The sequence below is a fragment of the Colletotrichum lupini genome, chromosome 1 (assembly GCF_023278565.1).
Source record: "Colletotrichum lupini chromosome 1, complete sequence".
NCBI lineage: Eukaryota > Fungi > Ascomycota > Sordariomycetes > Glomerellales > Glomerellaceae > Colletotrichum > Colletotrichum lupini.
The window spans coordinates 5,993,129-6,018,340 of NC_064672.1; the positions used below are offsets into that span (position 1 = coordinate 5,993,129).

General features: G+C 45.0%; 8 protein-coding genes across 8 annotated transcripts; 3 read left to right on the forward strand and 5 right to left on the reverse strand.

Annotated features, from left to right (window-relative positions):
- Positions 1 to 1,068: 1,068 nt before the first annotated feature.
- On the forward strand, positions 1,069 to 2,226 carry CLUP02_01785 (uncharacterized protein; the record flags this gene model as incomplete). Its single annotated transcript, XM_049280822.1, has 1 exon — positions 1,069 to 2,226. One exon carries the CDS (start codon positions 1,069 to 1,071, stop codon positions 2,224 to 2,226), a length of 1,158 nt encoding a protein of 385 aa, XP_049136779.1.
- A 225-nt stretch (positions 2,227 to 2,451) lies between these two features.
- CLUP02_01786 (sodium/hydrogen exchanger family protein) lies at positions 2,452 to 4,361 on the reverse strand (the record flags this gene model as incomplete). Its single annotated transcript, XM_049280823.1, has 3 exons — positions 2,452 to 3,150; positions 3,205 to 4,055; positions 4,112 to 4,361. The coding sequence occupies 3 exons, from the start codon at positions 4,359 to 4,361 to the stop codon at positions 2,452 to 2,454; spliced, it is 1,800 nt and encodes a 599-aa protein (XP_049136780.1).
- A 3,766-nt stretch (positions 4,362 to 8,127) lies between these two features.
- On the forward strand, positions 8,128 to 8,286 carry CLUP02_01787 (uncharacterized protein; the record flags this gene model as incomplete). The annotated part of the gene is made up of 1 exon (XM_049280824.1): positions 8,128 to 8,286. A coding segment is annotated over one exon (159 nt), but the record flags the coding sequence as incomplete, so codon positions are not given.
- Positions 8,287 to 11,916: 3,630 nt separating this feature from the next.
- CLUP02_01788 (intracellular hyphae protein 1) lies at positions 11,917 to 12,504 on the reverse strand (the record flags this gene model as incomplete). Its single annotated transcript, XM_049280825.1, has 1 exon — positions 11,917 to 12,504. One exon carries the CDS (start codon positions 12,502 to 12,504, stop codon positions 11,917 to 11,919), a length of 588 nt encoding a protein of 195 aa, XP_049136782.1.
- Positions 12,505 to 14,350: 1,846 nt separating this feature from the next.
- Positions 14,351 to 14,995, reverse strand: CLUP02_01789 (uncharacterized protein; the record flags this gene model as incomplete). Its single annotated transcript, XM_049280826.1, has 4 exons — positions 14,351 to 14,556; positions 14,591 to 14,727; positions 14,777 to 14,844; positions 14,978 to 14,995. The coding sequence occupies 4 exons, from the start codon at positions 14,993 to 14,995 to the stop codon at positions 14,351 to 14,353; spliced, it is 429 nt and encodes a 142-aa protein (XP_049136783.1).
- Positions 14,996 to 15,133: 138 nt separating this feature from the next.
- On the forward strand, positions 15,134 to 16,549 carry CLUP02_01790 (uncharacterized protein; the record flags this gene model as incomplete). Its single annotated transcript, XM_049280827.1, has 4 exons — positions 15,134 to 15,202; positions 15,266 to 15,338; positions 16,033 to 16,233; positions 16,323 to 16,549. 4 exons carry the CDS (start codon positions 15,134 to 15,136, stop codon positions 16,547 to 16,549), a joined length of 570 nt encoding a protein of 189 aa, XP_049136784.1.
- A 1,893-nt stretch (positions 16,550 to 18,442) lies between these two features.
- Positions 18,443 to 20,032, reverse strand: CLUP02_01791 (uncharacterized protein; the record flags this gene model as incomplete). The annotated part of the gene is made up of 1 exon (XM_049280828.1): positions 18,443 to 20,032. The coding sequence occupies one exon, from the start codon at positions 20,030 to 20,032 to the stop codon at positions 18,443 to 18,445; it is 1,590 nt and encodes a 529-aa protein (XP_049136785.1).
- Positions 20,033 to 21,158: 1,126 nt separating this feature from the next.
- On the reverse strand, positions 21,159 to 21,728 carry CLUP02_01792 (uncharacterized protein; the record flags this gene model as incomplete). Its single annotated transcript, XM_049280829.1, has 2 exons — positions 21,159 to 21,491; positions 21,558 to 21,728. 2 exons carry the CDS (start codon positions 21,726 to 21,728, stop codon positions 21,159 to 21,161), a joined length of 504 nt encoding a protein of 167 aa, XP_049136786.1.
- Between the last annotated feature and the right edge of the window lie 3,484 nt (positions 21,729 to 25,212).

A 25,212-nucleotide genomic window follows, 5' to 3' on the forward strand; every position in this document is an offset into this window, starting at 1 on the left:
TGTACGCTACTTTATAGTATTTTAAAATATTATAAGGATTTTTTATATTAATTAGAAATACTATTTACTTTATTAAAAGAATTTACTAGTTTATTATAAAATATAAAATAATAAATTATATTATATTTTAATATAAAGTAAACGTTAAGAAGTAATTAAACTAAACTTTTTTAATAAACTTTTTAATAACTTAGACGTTAATATAAGTTATTAGTTAGAAACCGTTGAGTTCGTTTTTAAAAAAAGATATATTATATAATATAATAGAGATATCAATTATTAATAATTACTTTGGTTTTTTTTTTATTTACTAAATACTTCGTTCCCGCTCTTTTAAATTTATAAAAAAAGATTTTATTAATATCGAGGCTTATACGTTTATACGTTCTTATTATATAAAAAGGGTAGAGCTTATATAAGTATTATTATTAATCGGTTATTTTAAAATAGCTTTATAAAGAGGTATTATAAAGTTAATTAGTTCGGTAACGTCTTATATAAAAACTAGAAATTATTATAAATCTATATTATAATATTTATAAGCGAGCTATTAGTTTAATAACTTAAGTAAAAAGTAATTTTTATTTATAAAAAGGTAAAAAATAGTAGTTATTTTTATAATAAAGTTATAAAGAGAAGAAAAACTTTTATATCGGGGTATAATATTATATAATATTATATACTATTATATAGTCTAATATATTACGAAATTAAAGTATTTTTTAAGCTATAAATCTCTATAACCCCTATTTATAAGTTATTATACTAATTTAGACCTTATTCTAAGTAGTAGGGTAACCGTAAAATACGATTTCTACTTTAACACATGAAAAAAGTGTTTTGGCGGAGTGCCTCTTGCAGTCTGCCGTATGATCCCTAGCTGTCGCCCAAAGCTACGTAATGACTTGCATTAGCGAATCTTCAGTGGGCATGCCCGCCACGCCGCGGCCCTGTCAGTGACCTTGCTCCATCTCCCCACTGGCGAAGGAATCTGACAGAAACATCACCACTTGCGCCCACGGCCTCAGCTCCCACGCCGCGTCGTCGCGAAACGATGAACGCGTCCACATGTCCCCCAACACGCCCGAAAAGTCGGCGAGCCCAGCCGAGGTAGCATTTGCCAATGACGCCGAACCATTTGTTCCGAAACCCTTGATCAACGACCTGCTGCGCACCCGCTACTGCATCCCTGGTTCCATCTTCCTTGTTGAAGACGTCGAGTCGCTCCCGGTGCCACGGTCGAAGCGATGGAGGGCTATACGACTAATGCTAGGGGACGGTGAGCTCTGTATACAAGCTCTTCTCCGGGGGGAAATGCATCGTTTCCTGGACACCAGAGCTGTCCGCGTCGGCTGCTACGTCCGCTTGGGGGAATTCTCCATTCGTCTACAGGATCTCGTCGGGCATGACGGTCGCTCTGGAGGAACACGCCAGATGGTATACTTGGTCGTCCATGATCTAGTCACAGTTGGATGGCATAGAGCTCTTACGGAACCCGACGCCATATCCCCAGAACATGAAGTTGAGGACGAGATCGTCTTCGATAGCGATGTGGAATCTGTCGCAACTCCGACAAAGGCACGACAAGCAAGACCGATCTCCATACCTACATCGACACAACGCCCGAGACCGCAACACGTGCGTTCGATTGGGGCAACCGGGGTAATCGCGGAGGCCGACGATGAAGACGAAGATGGTTTCGAGGTTATGCAAGTATCGGAGACAAAAGCAACTCAACGTAGGGTGCAGGCCAAGAAGGGAGGTCCCGTGGCTTTGCCGCGCGACTGGACAGATCCGAACACGCCCCTAAAGCTGACCTCTTTACGATCCATCCCGAACTTGCCCTACAAACAAAATTGGTCTGTCAACGTTCTTGCAGTCGTCGCCTCACTATCCGAAATCGAGCCGTCCCACATGCCACCGCATCACACGCAACGGACTGCTCGACTCGTCGACCCGAGCAGCAGCAGCAAGCAAGTCATCTTGACCGTTTTCCTCGACGCCGAGGCCTTCACCCCCAAGATTGGGAGCGTTGTACTCCTCGTCGGTGTCAAGAATCACCGCTTTGATGGTGGCTGCCTCAAGAAATACGTCAGCGACAAGCCCAAACCCGGTAGTAGGTGGTGGTTTGAGGAGCCAAGACAGTTTGACTGGTGTGACGTGGACGGGCTGAAGCAGTGGTGGGAGCAGTCGGGCTTGCAAGGAGTCGCAGTCGACGGCTCATGACTCGGGAGGAACACGCTCGATCTATACACATGATTCCGACTGCTACGTACATGAACGTCAAGGATGTTAAAGTCTTGGTACCGGTTTCAGACGCTACTGACTTGGGCTATAGATGAGCCCGACATATCTACTGCATCAAGATGGGGGTATGCCGACATGGAGGCAACTTCAAGAAGAACGTGGGAATTGTTTGTCTATCGCTCGCCGAAAGGTCTCTCTTGCCGTCTACTCCACACCCCAGGCACCAAGAACGTTCCGTCCACCTCCATGCGTGCCTTTGCCGCTGAGCGCCTCAAGCCGCTTTACCCGATTTACAAGCAGACCAACGCATATAGGTCCTATGATTGTGCACAAAGTGATGGCCCACGTCACGATCAAGAACATCTCCGAAGGCTGATCGGGTGCGCCTGACCCGCCGCTGAAGATGCCGGTGCTTTCGGCTAGTGCAGAGATCAAGTAGCCAATCTCACCACGAGCGACCATCGCGAAGGCGAGGATACAGGCCGGATACACGGAAACCGGCATCTCCGGCTTGGGAGAAGCATTTTTCGGAGTTTTTCCGGTTTGTCGCGAGTCGAGCGGCTGAGGCGGCACCTCTTCCGTTTGACCATCTTGCGCACCCTGCCGCGGCTCCTGGTCCTGCTGCGGCTGCTTTGGCAGAGAAGTCTGGCTGTTGTTTGCTCCCGAAACCGATGCTGTCCCGGCACATTGTGTTCCGGGTGCGAGTTTCTTCGACTTCTGCTTTCCTACACCGGATACCTTTTTGGTGATCCGCTGCACGGTGTGCAACGGACTGGCAAAAGATAGCAGCCAAACACCACACATTAGTTTGCCAGCCATCATCAGGATGGTGTAGACTATTCCACGCCAAACAATAGGACCGGTAAACATCCTCGTTATCGGTACGGAGAAGCCGATGGATGCCTGTGGGGATTAGCATCTGATATCAATATAAGGATATTCACCATGGGGACTTACGAAGAAGAAAGGCTTCAGCACGTGATCAACGGCCTTGCTGTAGTAATGTTCGTAGATCTCAATACCTGTGTTATAGGTATCCGATTCGCCATTACTTGGCATCAGAGTAGCTGCAGGTGGGATCTCGGAGCTCGACTGCCCGGGGTTATTTGCAGAGAGAGCTTCCTGGTTGTCTGCAGCAGATCCGCCTTGAACTATGGATGCTTTCTGCTTTCCCTTTCCGCGAGATATGGGATGAGGCACCTCGCTGTCCCACCAACTGATGGTGGCGCCCGCGACATATGCCGCTAGTAAGGTCGACGTCCCAGCGAAGGCCCCTCCCATAATGAGCCCAAATAACCAGCACGTATGAATGACGAGAGCAGTCTGACGCATACGAAGAAGCTGGTCAACCTTGGACCCAGGGTTCTTCTCTCTTATCATATTCAGGCGCAATGTGATCGGGCCCACGACGAGCTTACACACCGCCGGTACAACGGTCGCGAAACCCAACGAGACGAGAATCGGTCGGACCACCGTCACGGCGTTGAAATCGCTGCCGCCGCCACCACCGAGGTTGGACACGACCTGGACCATGATGAGGCCGACGACGTCATCCATCATGGCAGCGCTAGTCAATACGACTCCCATGCGGGTGGTCGTGAGGCCGCTCGTGCCTAGAACCGTAAATGTTGTCCCGAGACTGGTCGAGCAGAGCGCGGCTCCTGCGGCGAAGGCCTGTAGCGGTGTGGCGCCGATCAAAGAGCTCAGGGTGAAGGAGAGTCCCATGGGGACAGCGATGCCGGTGACGGCGACGCCAATTGAGAGTAGAAGATTGGCTTTGAGGGACTTGAAAGACGTGGAGAGACCTCCTGTGGACAAATTATGAGTATCACAGTGCTGGAGTATTGCAAAAGATGAACCTTACCTTCATAGACAATCAGAATCAAGCCGAGATATCCCAGTTGCACCATCGAGTGCTCCATCTCTTCGGAGAGCCATTTTGCTCCTGGCGTTCCCCATGCGATACCGAGGAATACCTGACCAATGAGACCACAGTAGACGAGCTTGTCGAGAGCGTAATTTACGGAATCGAGGAGCAGGAGGAAGCCGGAGAGGATGGCGATGGTGGTGATGGATGGCTCATGATAGGCCAGCGAGGATGCTGTTACTGCCATAGCTCTGCGTGGTTTGATCAACGATATCTTGAGAGGAACAGAGACGTTGGGTCTTGGGGAACAGCCATATCACGTATGGCAGCTGGATTTCGTCTTCCCTTATCAATTGACCGTTCAATATCAGCGCGGGATCGCTGTTGAAAATAGTCGCAGTTTGGAAATTGATACAGATCTTGGCGGTTGATATTAGACTCTTCCTATCGGATCGGAAGTCTAATTCGACCGCGGCATACAGCCGACTGCGCAGGGGCTAATTAGGGGCCCTATTTACAATTATCGTAGCTAGCCCAACCTATAGTTAGAACCTCCTTTTTATACCTACGTAAATATTTATATAGTTTAATTAATCTCTTCGTTAACTACGGTTCGAACTAACTACCTTATAATAGGGATACTAATACTAATTAGTAATTAAATTCTATTATCGTAGATCGGTAAGGTATCTCGCTACGTAGAAGAGACGACCTCTTAATACCGTACGGGATAAGAGATTCGTACTAATTAACCTTATGGAAGTAAACGAAAAAGGAGGCGATTCTTAAATACCGTACGGAATTAAGTAATCGTAGCCCTTTACTACTTACGAGAGGTTAACGTTTATTATATTAAACTACGCTAGTTAATAGAACCGCTTAGGTAACTAGTATTTTACCGTCGCTTTAAGTAGCCTTTTTTATTAAATAAGTTCCCCGCAGCCGGCCCGCGATTAGAAATTAACTAACTAAATTAGTAAAAAAAATTCCTTATACGACGACTACCTACCTAATCGACTAGCGTAACGAACGGGCTTAATAATATAATATAAAAGAGTACTACGCGATCGAAAAAGGGGATCTCTAAACGTAAACATTCTTACTTAGTAACGAAAGTAACCTTATAGGAGTTATTAAGCTAAGAGATTTACGGTATATAGAAAAGTCTATTACTACGGGGATCTTATAAGTACGCCCTTAAGCCCGTAATCTAAATAACCTCCTCATAGCTCCCTTAACTACCCCCCGGGTATTACTTAAGAATATAGTATAGGGGACGGTCTAACGAGGGAGGAGGGGATTTAAAGGTCTTAATAATATCGAGTTAAGAATATTACGGATCTCGGAGATTAACTTAAGAAAAAAGCGGCTACTTTAAAGTAGTCCTATAACCTCTCGTTAGAGTTATTATTAGCCTAAGAAAAGGCTAAAAAGACGAGGATCTAAGAGAAAAGAAAAGAATCTTTTAAAGGGCCGCTAAAAGGCTTTTTTTTATATTAGCTTACGGCGTAAGATTACTAATTTTAAGAAATCGGTAACTAGTAAAGATCCTAAGACTAATTACTATATTTTATTACGGTAATATAAACGTCTACTACTACTATTATTAAAAGGAACTACTAGAACCTACCCTTTTATACTAAATAAAAAGGAGGATCCTAGTAAGTACGATAACTAGCGATCTAGAAAGGTAGTAGTAATTATTAAAAATAGTAAAAACGAGAGTAGTAGCGAGATAGCGAGAGGAAGCGGGAATTTTTTAAACCCTAATAAATTCGTTAGGTAGTAAAAGCACGGATTTATTACGACCGGCGCGCGGATTAAACATATCCCTATTAAGATTAAACACGCTAGCGACTATTAATATAAGTATAAGCTAGAGCACGACCCTTAGTAAGTTAGGGTAAAGAAAAAGAGGACAAAACCTGATCCTAAATAGAATCCTAATCCCTTATAAGTAAGTAAATATTAACCCGGACTATTAGGGGACGTAGATATATAGAATCGCGGATTAGCTTAATAGTAAGTAAATTAACGTAGTATTAATCTATTTAACTAAGGTCTATAAAAAAAAGGGGCTATAGGGGTAACCCCTATTCTATAAGATCGCAAACGACCTTAGCTATTAGCTAGACGAATAGTTCGTAAGCGCAAGCCTAGGAATTATAAAAGCGGTTAATAAATTCCTCTATAAGCGAGGGGTACTACTAGCGTAATTATAATCGCAAGAACCTTACGAAATCCTAGTAGCGACGATTATAAAAGAGGAATTCGTAATATAGACCTAAGTATAAGTCGATAGGGCGTATAATTACTTTAACAAATTTAAAAAAAGGGTAAACGACCCAGATTTCCTTCTTATAATTACTAACGGCAATCTGTCGTCGTAGAAGGATATATAGAGGTAAAATATAGTACTAGAAGTACGATAATTAATAATTCTGCCTATTTCGATCTATAGCTCGTCGCCGCTACTAATACGAAATTCGGTACTAATTAGCTAGTAAGAAAGGAAGCAGACTACCCGAAGTTATTAATAGTACGCAGCGACGCAGGGATCGTATATAAATACCGAAAATCTAGTAGTAAATACGAGGTAGTTTATAAACTTTAAAAAGATCTTCCCAAAAGAGAAATTATACTCTAGGGGGAAGTATAAGGTCTTATAAAAAACCCTAACGATATTTTACGATTACTACGAAAAAGTCGGAATTAGGGAATACTAGTACTATTTAGTAGTTAATATCGTACTCGTAAGCAAAGCCTCTAATTATTATTACGAAGCGGTGCGTAATCTCGATTAAAACGACTTTCTTAGTATAATTAACGCAATCCGAAGCCGCTTCGAGACCTATAATAAGAACCTAGAGCTCCTATCTAAGCTACGAGCGATTTTTTTTATATCTATAGCTAGGATAATAGAGAGTAAATTGTGAATAGAAATCCTCGAAGAGCTTATCGATCGAATTAATAAGCTAGCGAAAACCTAGCTAAATAAGGGGACTAATAAGTAGAAAGTCGGATATTTTTATACCGTAGTCTAGCGCGTTCTAGAAGCAAAAATAACTCTATACTAAGTACTTAAAAACTACAAAATACTCTGCTCGAGGCTAAGATCTAGCTTTAATATTAAGGCGAGAATGCCGCGCTAAACCTATTTCTAAGCGTACGACGGCCCTTATTAATAATATTAGGTCGACCGAACGTATAATAAGAAAGGAAAAGAAGCTAGGTACGGCAATCGCTAATAGGGAATCCTAGATTCGTTAAATAGGTAGAGATTTAACTCGCGAGTAGGGTAATAGAAGAAGTAGTGTTTTATTTATAAAAAGGATAGATATTAGTTAAGTAACTACTCTAAGGAAGAGCGTGCTAAATCGTATAAATAATATAAAAAATCGAGGGTAGTAAATAGTAAAACTAGCCCTTATCGATTTAACTAATTCCTCGTTATATATAAGGGCAGATCTAGGGGTACAGAACCTAGCGAAAGTAGCTAATTTAGTAACCTAAAGTACCCGCACCCTATAGGAGATTCGGAAGATAAGGAAGATCTTACCCCCTATACTAACGAATTAGATTATAACGAAGTCGATAATATTAACTACTCTTTCTTTACCCCGTTAGCCTCGGGAGGATATACGAGGCTAAACGAACAAAAGGTAGTAAAAGCCCTTAATAAGTAGGCTTTTATTTACAAATAGTAAAGGAAGGTCCCTTAGATAACGGATATAGAGGTAAGTAAAAGGACGAATCTAATAGCGCAGAATTCTACTCTCTTAATATCTAAAGAAAAGAGATAGGGTACTAAGCAATTCTAAGGGTAGCTAGAGGGGTCTTTTTTATACTACTTAGATTACTTAAATACTAAGCTCGTATAGGTATTCTATACGAACAAAAGGTACGGCCTAGATAATTTCTATAAAATTATCCTAGATACTAGGGTATCGTAATAGTTAATAAAAAGAAAAGGGCAATTCTAAGCGCTATAGAAAATCGCGCTAGTAACGCTTAATACGTTAATAGTAGGTATTATAAGGATTAGCTTCGGCCTAGGTAAGGAAATCGTCGCCTTAGGTACGGTAGAAATAGAGACGCACTTCGGAACGATAACTTTTTATATCCTACCCGTTAATACCCTATTTCTCTTATATTTAAAAGATATAGATTAACTAAGTATTATATTTAATAATACGAGGAACAGAATCTCTAGCTATAAGTACTTTAAAATAGTCGAACGACGATAGGGGTACGCGTTTATAAGGCTTACTAACGACACGAAGTCGATTAATTACCTAACGAAAAGTAAGCTTAGATAACTATACTAGAGATTTAGCTACCCGTCGGTTGCGAGGCTATATAACCTCTTAAAGTATTTAGGTAATAATAATATCGAAATAGGGGCGCTAGAGTAGTTAACGAAAGTATATTATTAATACTAAATAAATGCGCAGAGCCTACGTAAATTTAAATTTAAATTACGTAATAAGCTTAACTTTAATTAGGAAATCGTTATCGATATTTTCTACTTAAATAGTCGACCGGTCTTATATATAATTAACGAGGTTATATTATTCTAAATAGGGCAATTCCTACGGGATCTATAAGTAAAAATAATATAAGTAGCTCTACGAAAAAGCTAGATCGATATATACTAGGGACCGCTAGACGGTATTAGAACCGATACTAGTACTAGTTTTAAGTTAGTAAAATTTAAAGAAAATGCGACGGCCTACGGTATATAGTTAAAAGTCGTGCCCATTAAAGCGTACTATAGTATTAGAAAAGTAAAAAGGGCGTACTAGTAATTAAAAAGAGCGTTTAAAATTATTAAAAAAGAAAATCCCGATTCTAACGACGACGAATGCTTTTAGATAGTACTTAAATATTATAACGATACTATGGGGCCTAACGGGCTTATACCGACGCTTTTAGTATTTAGAGCATATTTAAGAACGACTTTAGCCTCGCTACCGTCGCTAGACGTAAGCTAGCGAGCTTAAGTAGTTAAAAAAATAATACGGGCACTGCGCGAGGTAAGCATAAGAAAATAAGTTAATAAAGTAATTACTATGCGCAATAGGCCCGATATAGGGGTTAATTTAGATATACCCTTAAATTCGGATATACGAGTATAGCGCGAAATTACTTAATAATAGGCTAGGTTATATAAATTAATTTTTGTTAACGAGCGTTCTTACGTAGTTATAAAAGATCGCGACTAGCTACTTAAGGTATTAATTATAGTAATTAGACTATATTATATAGATCCTATTAAGGTAATTTCTAGCCTATAAGAAAAAAAAGAGCTAGGGGAAGCTATATAACCCGCGGTAGAGGTATAGGAAATTATCCTCGACGAAATCGTCGTAGTAGTACTAATAGACGACGAGGAAAAGGAAATTACTAAAAAGGTACTAATACGTTACGGGAGACTACGACGGTAAGTACTAACGCGGTAATTTATTACTAGCGACGAGGTAATTAATACTTTTTATATAGTAAAAGAGAAAGCCGATTTCGAGTTAGTAATTAAACTACGTAAAGAAGGCGTAATTATAACTACTAAAAAGCCGTATAAGGGATTAGATCTTATCGAAATAAACACTCTGCGCGATCGAGGGGTCTATTAATTTATCCTCTACGATCTAGAAAAGTATATAAACCTCTATATATTTAAATCGCGAATGGTTCGTGAAATTAAAAGAAAAGGAACACCCTAACCGTATAAGAAGTTTAGATACGTAATTTAGGGGTACGGCGATATTAAAAAGGCAACGCTACTTATATAATTACCTACTATATAGCGCTATAGCTAACGATTAATAATAGCACTAATAGTATTATTATAGAAGAAGGGATACGAGATTTAGAGCTATAATATTACCTAGGTATATACCCAATCGGCTACAGGGCTCATAAGGAAAATCCTAGCCTATTTACCAAAAGAAATAGCTAGTAAGTACCTAGAAGGCACGATTATTAAAGTGCTTAAGCTACTATATAGGCTCGCAAAATCGGGCACCCATTAGTAGGCTACTTACTACGATTTTTATATTAATTAACTATTAATAGTTACCTCTACGTACGACCCGTACTTACTAGTCGCGGAGTACGAAGGTAACTAATTTAGGATCGTTAGAATATAGACCGACGATATATTAGGCCTATCTAATATTAACTTTATAAAGAAAGAAGATAAGGAGCTTTAGAAAGCGGGCTTCGTAACGAAGCTAAAAGAGGTCTTTATAATAAATACCCCCCTAGTATTTAATAGCGGGATTCTTATAATCGAAGGGGAAACCGTCGTTTTTTAGTAAAAGGGGCAGGGTAAGAAGATTAACTTCGTTAACCTAAACGTAACTAATATTAAAAAGCGGTATAAGGCTAAGCTTACGTAAGGGGTATATATTATAAGTATTTATTAGCCCGAAGTAACTTTTAACTACGCTAGGGTAGCGTAGGCTATAGATCTAACCGAACGAGATATTAAGGTACTTAATAAGCAGCTTAAGTAGTAATAGACGAATCTCGATCGAGGTCTCGTTTACTACCCAATCGACCTTATAATTAATAAGCTCTACGTCTTCGTTAATGGGTTATTTACGAATAATAACGACCTTACTTCGTAATTGGGGTATATTATTATCCTAGCTAACGAGAGTATGGGCGAGAGCGAATTTACTATATATGGCAATATAATCTATTACTCGTTAATTAAAAGTAAGCGGGTAACGAGAAGTATACTAGTATTAGAGGTCTATAATATAGTTAACGGCGTTAATCTCTCCTACGCGATTTTAATAATACTAAGGAAGATTACTAATCGAATTAGCCTTCTACCTATTCTAACGGTTATTTATACCGATTCTTACTCGCTATATAAATACCTTATTAAATTAGGAACGATAAAGGAAAAGAGGCTTATAATCGATATTATAGCCCTTAGGTAATCGTACAAAAGGCGCGAGATACTTAAGATCCGTTAGATTAATAATAAAGATAACCTCGTAGACGCTTTTATAAAAATAGTACTAAATAAGGGATTAGAGTAATTTATAAGTAGCGGAAAAGTTACCGTACGAATAGAGGGATAAGTTATATAAAAAGAATAGAGAAAAGAGGGAAAAGGAGACGACTTAATAAACGGGCCCGAGGTCGAATTATACCTCTAACCGTAGTAGTTAAATCGATAAAAAAAAGAGAAAGTTAGTATTAAATTAGAAGTCTAATTTAACCGCGGTATATAGCTAACTGCGCAGGGGCTAATTAAGGGCCTTATTTACGATTATCGTAGCTAGCCTAACCTACGGTTAGAACCTCCTTTTTATACCTACGTAGATATTTATATAGTTCAATTGATCTCTTCGTCAACTACGGTTCGAACCAACTACCCTGTAATAGGGATACCAACACTTCCCCTTTGCTGACTCATGAGCAACTCTCGGCGCATGACGTCACATGATCCCATGAAAACACAAGAGCGCCGTCTCTCGCCAATGTTTCCTAGTAGTTCAAGTTGTCACCCAGAGTTGCAACGGAAACTTTGTTGGTGGGCTATTTTCAATGTTCGAACAGCCTGTTCCAGCCAGGTATATTATAAAAATGAGTAACAACGCGAAAACACATCTCGCACCTGAAATATGCCATAATGCCAAAACTCCAAGGCTAGACCCGCTGCCATCTGCCAAAGTCTCGTGTCATCCAGCCACGGTGCGCACCCCGAAACCTCGTCTTCCAAGTTAGTAAGCCCTCCCGGCGAATGTTTTCCTGATTCGGCCAAATCCAACTTGCGGAATGGATTAGTGCAAAGGCGCCCGGGGGCTCTTCTCAGAAAACAGGGCCTCGCTTCGCTTAACCTTCTTGCCCTTCCCCTTCCCCTTGCCACCCGCCGGAGGCGTCCCAGGAGCAGTAGCATTCTGTCCCGGGGCCGGGATCACGCCGCCGCGGTTGAGGCACGAGTCGTTGTCCGGGTTGGCGACGTTGATGGGTACCTGCAGGACCTTATCGATCTCGATGAAATCTGGGTTGGGGATGTTGTTGAGCTTGGCGATGTTGCAAATGCCCGAGTTGAGGAGGCGCGCGATCTGGCCGAGGGTGTCGCCTTGGATCACGGTCAGAGTGACGGTGCGGTTGGCATTGTTGACTGCGCCGCCGCCGCCGGGCGGGGCGGCGGCCGGGTTGCTTGTCAGAGGGGGAGGCGGCGTTGCTTGTCTCCTAGTTGGGGGCGGCTCGGAGCGTGTTGGTTCGGAGCGGGAGAAGAGGAGGTGGGAGAGGCTGCGAGTGATGAGGCCTTTGGGGTCGACTTGGGCGTCTGGTTTGATGATTGGGTTGGCTTGCGCGATGCTGGCGACGCCGGCCAGGGCGAGGTAAAGGATTGAAGAGCGCATTGCGTGGATGCTTTGCTGGTGACTGAAGTCGACGTATAGAAGGAGAGATATAGTTGAGTACCTGATGATAGAGCTTTGACAGACTGTTCGTCGACTGAAGGAGTGGCAGGTTCGACGGCAAGCGCAAGAACCTTGGTCTTTGAGGTGTGGGATGCCGCGGGGATATATGGTGACTGAAAGAGCGTCTTGTCTGAATGTTGGAACAGGGAGACTGTGGTCAGAAAAAGAATGGCTTGGCCCTTGAAAGAACTGAGACGATCCCCTCCCCTCGTCTGTCAAGTCAACTTTATATCAGAAGCAATACCGTTCCTCCAAGGTATGCCACCCTCTCTGAAAGTCGCCGGACTGCTTGGAGCCAGGTCCGCCAGTATGCAAGGTTGGATGCGATTGGCCAGAGGACGGGAGTTCGAGGTTGAACTGCCCACCCCGGCATACTGCCAGATCCACATCAATGTAACCTGCTTAATAGACACTAAGCCCTGCCGCCCGCCCTACGATGTGTCCCATCGATTCGGTATGGGCGGAAGTCGGCGGGCAGGAGTTGGTTTGCGAAACGCGGGAGCGTTGGCTTCAACGTCGCGGAGGGGTGAGGGAGTTCCATACAAAGGCCGCCCGCGAACGCCGAAGACAGTAGCCAAAAGCTAAAAATATGGGGGGATTTTAGAGAGATGCGCGTCGTAGTAGCGAAGAGAAGACACGATGAAACGGCAGCCCAGTGCTTCGACAGTGCTGCGGCCGACAGTTGAGTCAGGTTCCCGCTCACAGTCGCTGACCTCAAGTCAAATCGAAGCACTGGTTCTGCAGTGCTTCAAAGTCGGCAGGGGAGAGCTGCCTAGGATGGGACAGACGGACCCAGCAACTTGAGACGGCGTCCACACCAGTTCCCAGACGGTCTCTCGCATCTTGTCGAACTCTATCATCGCAACCACAGACAACCTCAGAGATGTTCTGCGAGTATCGCTCATTCTCGAGTCAGGTTCCGGGACGGGATGAACGGAGCCCAACTCCTTAGTCCAGCCCAAGCTTTTTTAGCGCATAGGATGCTGAGGTTTCCGGTTTGCGTGCTGTGAAGTTACTGCTCTGCAAGGAGGTCATGCTTGTTTCCAGCAATTGATGGTACCAAACCGATCTCGGATCTCCCTGCTTCAAGAGGTGAGGAAGAGCCACTTGAAATGACCCCGGCGTCTAACCGCCAATGAGAAATTCCATTTCTTCTAGAAGTTCCGAGAAGTTCTGCATCTGTTCTGACGCACGGCACTGCCACCCTGCAGACTAGATGATTTGCGGAAGAAATGTCACGATTTATAGCACGTGGTAATATCCTAAGTTGCATGGCGACTTTCGTGTCGAGAATACTATGTTGAGTTCAGCGTGTTCCTGGCGCACGTTGTGCGTACCGTGTAATTAGGAATTTGTACCGTATCGTGTGATCTTCAGAGAAAGCCTGATCCCGTTGAGTTCATTTTTTTGCGCCTGTTAAGCCAGAGAAGGAAACCACAACGGTAAGGTCGAAATGTAATAACAATCTCTCTTCGGAAAAAGACACACTTTGTGCAGGCTTTGCAGAGAGCCAAGGCAGCTTTCGGCAAGACAATGGCAGACTGCTCGTAGCAACATATAAGTCTAATAATATTGAGTTCTCTATCGTATTACTTCGTAGGCTAGCAGTCAGGAGGTCAGTAGTTCAGAGCGTGAAACAATGCTTCTTCTTAAGATACTTGAGTAGACTTCCATCCAAAGATCTATCGACTTGTCCATCCCCACAACATCTCTGCCCCACTCAGTCCATTGTTTCTACCTACAATGGATCTCGATAGTTAACCATGTCCCAACGAAAAGATCCAATTTAGCTCTGGGTGCAAATCTTATCCTTGCCGTTCATCTGAACCCGCGAGCACTCAAAGCAAGTGGAATCCAAGCCACCGTAGAGACGGCGTTGATTGTACATCCATTTGCCGTCAATTCTGCCGACCTTGCGTTCGACGAAAGAACCACCGAAGCGAGGACCTAGCCCCGACGCGTGCCCGAGCCATATACCAGGGGCATCTTGGCCTAAGATTGATCAGCCACAAATTAAGACGGGGACGGTATAAGGTGAACGTATCCCACTTCAAAACCTCCTGGTTTTGATCATGTACACGTTGAGTTGCGTAGACATGGATGGGGAGGTCAGTACCACCTTGACAAGCGCAGTAAATGTGAAGATCTGCCGAAGCGAAAGAACTGGATAGGAACGTTAACTTCTGAGAAGAGCCCAAGGTAGTGAGCTTACACTAAAGCGCCAAAGATAGCAAGTACGCGAGTAAGGAACTTCATCTCCAGAACTCGAGTATTGTAATGCTAGAGAATGGTTGCGAGTTTCAAATGTCATTCTCTAAAGTGGCGAGATGGTTAGCAGAGGGAGAAATCGGTTGGCCTTTTATATATCTGCACGAAGGATTGCTGCCGGCCCTTCGCTGCGTCTGTATCTTACTTCAATCTCACAAATCATTTTTCAGTTCATAAAAATGCGTCGTGTCTTTGGGTTTCCATCTTTAGGCCGCCTCTCCTAGATCATCTTATCTACTACTGTTTGTCCCCAACTTTATCCAAATTACTCTTATTGAAGGTTTAGAAAAGCAGGCCGGTGATGCATCAGTCCCCCTTCGCTAAGATGGATAGGAAGGAGCCTCCGCAAGTTCCGACATTCATCTGCCAAGTCAAAAGGATGAAAAGGACACGGACTAACTGAACTATAATAGATAGAGGACATTGAACACAGAGAATTTGTTCATCTGAGGAACTGAGTAAATGTGGACTGGCCGTTATGATTACTGGCTTCAACGAGGATGCAGGTCATCCGACTATCTTTTAAGAAACTGACTCCGGGACTTCAGAAATGATGGTGCGTTGAGAATGGGTGAGGGTTCGACATTAGGCTAGATTCGAGTCGGGAATACGACAATCCGAGCAGGAAGGCAATATAATGGTCCGCGCAGGAAGTAGGTAGAGTAGGTCTGAGGTCGGTTTTCTCCAAGTACGGAATACTCCGTCTGGTCGGGTGAGTCAAGGTGAGTTCAGTATGGTGCGATGATATATAATCTCGATTTCGACGGTCTTGAGAGACTACAGCCCTGCAGAGACAATGAGATTAGACTTGAGTCTATTGATATCTACATTAATACGAGGCTCAATTCCAGTCATGCCTTTCAAAAGACAAGGCTGCAGTACTAGGAATTGTACTTAGTCTTGGACTGCCGAAGGGAGAGCCTTTGAATGTGAGAAGTTAAGCTTTCAATCGATGATGAACCTTGGTAAATGAACTTTCAAAAGAATAGTTTGTTAATGCACACGGGATGCCTAAGATGTCGGACATCTAGTTTGCATAGTCATAGCTAAAAGATGACCTTCCACTGCCAGTCCAACAGAAGAGCGAGCTAAACATACATGCTGCCTTGACAACCCTTTCCCTTGATTCTTACATTCAAAACTTCAGAACTAGACTTGTTCGTCTACTCTTTATAAAAACTCATCATCAATCTCTTGCAGTTGTCTTTGCCGCCACTGGCTACATAATTGGCGCCTTTGCTTTCCCTGCCGACAGACCTTTGGTCAAGATGGAGGTCGCCAACACGGCTGTCACCGTCGCAGATGAAGTCGACAAGCTGAACTCATCGACAAGCAGGCTTCCATTTTCGATATCTGTTTCAAAGGCTACAATCCGCCTCCCCCCGTCAGATCCGACAACTTGTCCCGCTTCCTCAACATTGAGGCTGCTAGGGGCATAGCTACAACCAATTGGGAACAGGCAACTGGCAATCGTCATGTCTAATTCCAAGCATGGACCACCGACAACCTCGGCCAATTCCGTGGCCGCGTCCGCCTCCGACTCAATCCGCTTTTCCACATCCTTGGCGAAGAATTCCGATGGACCTTCAGCTGGAGACGTGGAGGCACTGAGGGTTGTGTTCGTGACGGCACTATGAGTGTCCGAGAGCACAGCGTTGATTTCAGCTTCAATATCGATTCCACCATGGAGTACTTCTTCACTATCGCGAGAGTCTAGATGGCTTAGTTTTCCTAGGCTCACTCCTGAGTCGTTTCTCAACGACCTTTCGTAAAGGCGTATTTTGTTTTCTTAGAGTCAAAAACGCTGCTTCAGACTTATTTCCTGTTAACTCTATTCTAGTATCCGGTGTTGGAAGTTGGAAATCTCCAAGACAAGTGTAAATATGTATAACCATTGGCCACACAAGCCCCTTGCTCCAATAACTCCTCTGCCCTTCTGGGAAATCCCGACGTGCTCTGTGACGGCTATGACTGGGTATAACCTCACACAGACCCACTCTTTCCTCATCGACCAGACGAACTAGAGGCTATTCCGGCGCTAGGGGTGAGGTAGGCACCCACGACAAGATCCAAGTCCGATCTACGCCAGGGATCACGTCTTACAAACCTTAAACCTCTAAGCCACACACCCACCTTGTAGATAGTTCGAGGAAGCTCAACTGATTTGTCTTTTGCAAAAAAAAAAAGTGACTTCTTGATGATGTTCGAAACTAACTCCCAATTTTTGGTGTATCCACCTTGATGAAACTGGTATTTGGAAGAGCTCATGAAGCGTGGGAATTCAACGTATTGCGAGACATATGGCTGCGCCTACCGGTCTCTCGGCATAGAAAATATCAATTCAGGCTGGAATTAAAACATATTCTATGAAGATACTTGGTAACAAGGCGATTGGGCCGAATAACCCGCATGAATGGAAGTTGTGCTGCCCTTCTTGACAGTGATGAAAGCCTTACGTGGGATCAAGTCACCAAAACTAAGCATCGCGTCGATAATGTTGCCGAGAGTTTACCGCAAATTGGTTTCTACTTGAACAGAGTGAGATATAGTTCATCTCATAGGCGAGTAATTTGGGTGATTATGTTATGCTCTCAAAAATTGTTTGGTACACGACACCCAAAGGGACCTCATCCTCCACAGCAGGCACAGACTGCCGTCCAGAAGGGCCATATTCTCCAGTTTTTTGACCGTCCCATCTTTGTCTCGAGTATAGTGCACCCTATAACATGACTTGAAATCGTGTCTCTGAAGAAAGCAGCAAGCAAGGGAAGGCAAAATAGCACCAGTTCCTTGCCTATGTATCAGATATGCTTACTTGCTATTGCGCGCTTTTGTTTTGGGCCTTGGCTCTATGTCGGGCCATCTCCAGAGACACCCCGTGTTTGATCACCCGTGAAGCTTTTCTTCTTACCTCTTTGATAGACTGACTTTTCCGAGGCATTAAGCGCAGTCAGATGATTGGAGTAAAATCTGCCAATGGGTCATTATCTATGGATTGCATTTGCTCACATCGGCCGTTCAGACTCTGCAGGGACTTCAAGTGCTCTTTTGTGAACGAGTGCGTCTTTTCTAATGTAAGTATGAGGACCAAAGGTCATGGAGAAAGGAAGTGAGGTTGGAGCCTGGGGCAACTGACTTACAAAGGACATGGCGCCTCGAAGTGATCGTGTTCGATTCTTTCAAGTTTTGGTCTGTCGCCTAGCTCCTGCTTGCAGGTCATGTAATCTACTGTCGCAAGACTTTTCAATCCTTGAAGTCATAATGCTGTTAAGAATCATCAGGAGGGTTGAATATACCTGCATCAACTCAGTCACGGGTTGTCATTAGACATGACATGCCTAAGTATGAGTTGGGGTCTTACTCTGCACCTACCTTAAACGCTCGAGGGACGCATCTATATATGAGATCTGGTCTGAGGTCTCAACCAACCGATAGTCATTACGGCAATAAACGTAGCGGAAGATGATACGATGCATTCATCTGCTATATGGAGACTAACGGGTTCTTGCAATGGCCCATGAAGCTGCGCTAATCACCTCTGGGCAGTAGCTATTGTCCAGGACATATAGTCCTTTCGCTTGCGAGTCAAGGAAGGAACTTCTTTCCGTTATCAAGACTCTTCGTTATCAACCCACTCATGCTGATCCATAAACTGGGCCATTGTCTTCTCCACCATCGGCGCCTCGTAAACCTCGTCTCCAATCGCACGCAGCTTAGCCGTCAGCTCCTCGCTTGGCTCCCAGTCTAGGTACAACTTCACCAGCTGGCGTGTCACGCCTCTGTTGCATTTCGGGCACAACAATCTTGGCGGGTGCTTTGGCGCCGTGCGACAGGGCGCAAAGTACGCAATACACATCCAGCTGGGTTCATCTTCCTCGGCCTCGTACTCGAGCTGGAAGTTCAGCGCCGCGGAGGTAAGCGTAGGCATTACCTTCAGCGCGTTGGCGTACGCATCGATGAAAGGCACGATGTAGGCGTCGTCAGGTTTGCAGCGGAAGACTTCTACCGGAGTCATACGCGCGTAGGCGGCTTCCTCTACGAAGCTGAACTCTTCGTTGTGCAGATCTGAGTGGGCGTTGTTTGTGTTGGAGCTATGGGTGTAGGGCCGGTGATCAGGGCTTCCGTCTGCCTTTTTGAAGTACCAAGTTCCTGAAGGGGAAGTGGCGTGCATGTTAACGTCGAGAAATCTGAGGTTGGGCCATGATGTCTTGCTCAGGCCCGGCGTAGGTCTGAGGAGGGAGTCGTCAAAGGAGCCGGTGACACTCAGATCTACGAGATTTTGTGAAAATGCGCAGATAGCAGAGCTCAACGGGTCTGGGGCTCCGAGCTCATACAACGCTGGCGGCATTGCTCTCTCGTTTCGATATCGTCTCTGAAAGAACTCAAATTCGGCTTTCCTCAGTAACGGCAGTGACAGCTCTCGAATAGCCTGCGCCGCTTCGTTCCGGTTGTTGATTCGTATTTCGTCGAATCTCTTTTCATCGTCATTCATGAATAGCTTGAAGCGTTCCAAATTTGGCATCTTTGAGGCAAGTAGTATAGGCACCTTGGGGTAGGTGTTCCGGTAGCCATACCTCTCCTCTGGTTGAATCATTGTGAGCTGTTTGATTCTCGCCAGATCCGGGAGTAGTTGACATTCTCTCAGTTCAATGAAAGAATGCAAGAACCGGCCCTCGTAGATCCCGTCCTCCTCGGGATACATCTCACCCCAAGGAACATACTTGGTCGGCCATGGCGTATCGGAAGGCGATTCTGGGTGGTTGATAAATAACGCAAGGGGACAGCTGATTGTCTTGGCATCTTCATCTTCCCAACCTCGAAGAGTTTGGAATAGTGTTCTTATGCCATTACTGTAGCACTTGTCATTGATAAGCCGTTCTTCGGGCGATTCCGCTCTGTGGGATGCAGCGTCATCGTAAGGCGGAAGAGTGATGGTGACGATCAAGCTGGTCAGATGGTATCGCCTAGCCGGAGTGAGAAGCTCAATGAACTTCGGAACTTCGTCGCTGGTAATCTTCAAAGATCTGAACGTGGCTTTCTCCACGGCGGCTTGTAGTCGGCGCGAGACTGTGGCTATCGGGGCGATGGGCCAAATTGGTCTCATGCGGGTATCATAAGGCTTCAATGTTGCTTCGGGGCGCTGCTGCGGTAGTAAATAAGAAACAATATCATCGACCAATTCTTGAGGAAGGGTCTCCATTTCGATGTGGTTGAGCACAAGAATGCATTGATGGCGAGGTCAATAAGAAGCTGCCATGACCTCAATGGCTCTGGAGGAACATGAATCCATCAAACCCCTCTCCGGCTTAGACCCGATATTCACTAGGCAGCCACGACTTGGCGCGCGCTCCAGCCATACAAGGAGCACCGGTAATAAGCACCCCAGCTTTCAATACAAGGCACACCATTTAACCTATTTGGGCGCATAGCTTGGTAATCTGGAAGTGTCGCTGCCGTCACGGGTGCCCCTATGTAGCCTATTAATTGCTTAACTATGGTAAATGGAGTGCCCCTTACTTTTGGGTGCCTCTTACCGGTGCTCCTCTCAAGAAGATCCCAAGGTCCAGATTGAACCTAAGCTTTACTGGGTTAGCTCAAGCACCCTGTCTTTTCTTTTTTCCATCACATCTCCAACCACACAACATCAGGTCAATGAGTTCTACTAATGTCCAATTATCGAAGCTTTGATCTTTGGAAGTCATCTTTGACTATTTGACTTGTGATTCTTCAGCTATTACCTGATTTCTCTTCCGCCAGTTCAATGAACCTGACAGCCAAGGTCATATTTTCTTCTCCAATTGAACCACTACGATAATGATATCGTCAGCTTACCTTACCTATTAATAGCATTCAAGGAAAATGCATTCCAACCATGAGCACGCCTATCGTATTCCCGCCGCATGATGCTATTTTACCCTATTAGTTGAGAGCAAGAAGGTTTGTGTTGATGATCATTAAAAGCAGCGGACCTGAACTGAACCTCGAGTCAGTCGAATTGCCCTGTCCTACTAACACTCGGATCCGCGGGCCGTACCGTATCGTCTAAAGACCTTGACGTGACGCAAAGTGGTCCAGGCTCACGCTGCGTCACACCAAGTTGGTGCTATCGCCAACAACCACGCATTTCGTTGCATGTGACGACATTGATCTTCAAATCCATCATCACTGCAAGGTAGTAGTAATTCAACACCGCATAGCGGACCCATCGGGCTAATTGATGAAAATGCACTTGGAAATCCCATGCGCGAGCCATTGTCAAAATTGCGAAAGGGTAGACTCTTATTTACACAGCCACTATGTATTGTAATCTCGGAGCTAGTATACCCTTAGTCGGAATCGTCTCCGAGTTGCTCGTCCTCGCCGCCTGTGGACCCAGCAAAAGCTCCAGATGCCTTGCTGAACGCAGCCTCACGCCTCTTCTCAAGCGCCTCAGCATCTCCCTTGATGCTAGCAGGGGCCTTGGAAATCATGACCGCAGAGAGCTCCTTGCCCGCAGCCTCGGTCTTGGTGACGTTCTTCTTCACGAGGCCACCGACCTTCAAGCTCTCGAAGCGAGCCTGGTTCGATACCATGGCATTAAGCTGAGTTTCGGTGAGGTCGGCGATGGTGTTCATCTGGCCCAGAAGCTTCTTGGCCTCATCTTCGGAGGGAGTGAAGGTCTGTCATTGAATTAGGTGTTAATCCCAGCAGTCGCTTGACAGAGACGAAAGAAAACGGAAACTCACCGAGTAGTCCTTGATACCCTTGTTGATCGTGCTGACGATTGAGTTTGACTTGGTGCCCAGCTTGATGGCATCCTTGTAGTTCATGTCATTGCCCTTGCCGAGAATCTTGATTGACTTGTTGACCTTGCGCTCGATGTCGCTCAAGCTCTTGGAAAGATCGGCGAAAGACATTTTGCTGGTTGTGTATTGACTGTGGTCAAAGTTGATCCGGGATGTATTGGTATGTTGCAATGCTGTTGAGATGTGATGGTGATAGTGATACTGTACCAGGGCTTGTTGCAGGCGCAACTGAAGCCTTTTTATGATCCATAGAATCAATCATCGTGATTCACATGCCGTTGTTTACCTCGGACCATACACACTTCTGCCCATCCAAAAGGGTAGCTGACCCCTAGAGCATGAACCAAGCAGATCTGGGGGAGCCCTGAGCTATGACGTGTTCAGAGAGCCTCAGCTTCAAGCGCCCGGCGATTTGGGAGATGTGGCCCAGGGTCTGGCTTCGAAACATGAAACGATGCGGAGGCCGCCCAGCGATCCTCCGCCTCTGATGAGCCCCCGGACAGAACCCAGGGAAACTCTTTGATGGGTCCTTTTCCGGCGAGACGTCCCGAAAAACAGGTTCAAGACAGAAACTGCCTTTCCCGAAGACAATTATGCGAACGTGAAAGGAAGTGTGATGTGCAGCGGGGACAGGGAAGATGTTGGGCAAGGGTTCGTCGATCATTCGGCCGGCGGTCAACATGCATCGCTCACGCGGCCGGCGATCGTAGCATTAGTCTTTGGCAACTATTATGAGAAAACATACCGAATCCTACCCCACTGTTCCCCCAACGTCGACAATTCGTCGAATTGCCCCAGGTCGTACAGCCTTGTCGTTGTTAGCATGAATTGTTAGTAGGATGCTTCCTTGGCTGTGGCGGGGCGTGGGTGTTTCTCTCTGTAACCAGAAGCTCACTGCCTCGGCCCACTGGGGACAATTCACGTGGTTTCGCAACTCAAAATTCTCTTGCACGTACTTTGTTCAAGTAAACAACACCACGTGCTCGCCGACGGCCTTCTTGACAGTTCACAATACGCAAGGCATAATGTAGTAGCAACATCTAATTTGACAAGCGTAGCAGCATGAAATGCTGCTGCTTGCCGCCTGTCTGCGCGATGTATCAAAGCTCCAATGGATCTTTATATTCTTAGTCAAGTATGGTCCGAGTCCGAGTCCGAAGTCCCCTACGTGGCGCACGCACCCATCTCCGAACCATCCTACGCTTTGCGGTTACATCTTGCTTTCGTGCTCAATTGATCGACGTGACAATCAGCCACTGTCTCACATGAAGCGATTACGAGGGGAGGCTCTCGAATTCTCATCCATAAGGTTGATGGAACACCGAGCGGAGATATGATTGCGAAGCACTTGAAGATGTCAACTCCTTGCACATTCTTGGATTGGTTTCATATCAGGTAGTTGGGCTAGTAGATCGATAGATACTTGGCGTATGGAGAGATGGTCAGGTTGTGAAAATTGTATGATTCTTGGAAGTTTAGAACCTTACAAATTCCGATACCTAAAGAATTAGAGAATTAAGTACCTAGATGTTTATTGAAGTTGTTGTGTCATCTTCCTTGGGAACAGGCTAGAGAAATGTAAAAGGCATCAAAGTATCAGCGGACGGAAGTCTGAGGCTCAGCAACTGAGCTGGTTGAAACTAGCAAGTCGCTTGAAGGTCTATCAAGCTGTATCCCGGGTAAGCCATAGTGCTGGCAACTTGCTCAGTGGAGGCCCGGGACTTGGGTTAGACATATAAGCTTAAGTAATGTCTAGTCCAATCCAATTGAGTCATCTTAGACAGTTGAGACATGAGTTAGTTCGACTACTTGCAGTCAGTAGACAAGTCCCCTTAATCTCAAACGTCCTCCTATTGGTTGCCTAGGTAGTCTGCGCGGAGACACAATCTCAACGGCATGGGAGCGTACTTATAGAAGTCAGCTCCGAGTCTGCAGCCCGCTGTTCTTCCAGCATTGGATTAATACAGCAGTCGGGTTATGGTGCCGTCAGTCTCCCGGCCCTTGGGTTGTACTGAGGATTCAAAGCAGCCTTACTCTACAGAACAATATGTGAACATGAGATTCAAATTGCCAAACCTCGGGTCTGAAGTTCCACTTCAAAGGCTCAAGGAGAGGTTGGATTATTGAAAGATGATAACTCCAGACCACAGTAAGTTTCAATGAAATCGAGTTGAGAGAACAAAATTCCACTTTTGCAACTGATTGTGTTGACATATAGCAAGCAGCATCAGTGCGTCTATCTCTACTAAGATCTGTGCCGACTCTCTTATTTCTAAGTCGTTACCCCACGATGGAGCTGATGTTCGTCCGCGCCGATTTCCGTTTTCGTACTCACGATGCGAGAGCGCTTGGTGGGGCGATGACCGGGGCCGGGATCCTTTTGTCGGGTGCCGTGGATCGGAGCACGTGCAAAAGTCTGGCGGCGGGGCAGCGAATGCCGGTTTGACCTAGGCCGGCCGAGGTAATCGACCATTTCGTTGGCTGCATGCAAAAGATGGACAGCCATGCGAGCGCACTGAGCCAACAACATGCGGCTTGTTTGGTGTTCCAAGGAGTTCATCAAATGATCTTCGAGCCTCGAGTTCTTGCAGCAACTAATTCCATACCTTGTTTGGGTGGTAGAATAGAATTCAGGGCAGTAACCAGTATTGTTACGTGACATGCTGCCCTATCTTACGTACGCGATTTGTGAGCCATCACTCACATAGCCCGTATGGAGCCCGATTGTTGGTTTGAGATGCAAGAATCTGGATGCCATGTTTCGTAATGTGGCATTTAAAACAACTTTTACCGGGTTGCCCCATTTATTTTAATACTATTGGGACCGTAAATGGCTCAATTGAATGCTATAGAGACCCTCAAGATAAGGTGAGGCATTCGGTAATGGGAGTCTCGACTGGTGTTCAGTAGAGAAGCTGGAAATTCATGAGTTAATGGGCCGAATGTAGCTAACGTTCGTTTCTTGGAGATGTAATGCACTCGGAAAAAATCATAAGAGTATCATTCATGTATTGCGTTGATACCGTCTACTTTCTTCAATACAGCCCAGACGTGTCTAGCAATTCCCAACGACCCCGTATAGTATGATATTCAGGATTCATCTGCGAGATCTGGAAGCCCCGATAACCCCGAAAGACCCCTTGCGGCATGTATTCTGCCGTAAGGTACCTTAAGTTCAAGTTAAGTACATGTACCTTTAACCTAGCATATAACTTTGTCTCGGCAATCCGCAACATCATGATGCACTGAAGCGATGTTTAAGTCGCAGAAACTCTCATCGACTGCCAAAACTCATTTCAGTTCGATTTTGGTGGTAGGGATGAGATGCAGAGTTTCGCGTTGCCACGGTCATGTTGAGGACAGTGAACCTGGATAGTCGGTACGGTGCTGTGCTCTGAGAACCGAATGCGGTGAAGGTCATTGAGCTTTCTCGGTAAGACTTTTGTCATGAGACGGGAGACCCGCATAGCCCAGTACTGTGCTCTCATGAAATGTTGCTGTAGTGATCTTGGGATGATATGGGGTTCTATTCCGAAGACTAGGTCTCGCGAAGGTTACTAAGTAACCCAGAGAATGATATGTTGTTGAGGTTGCG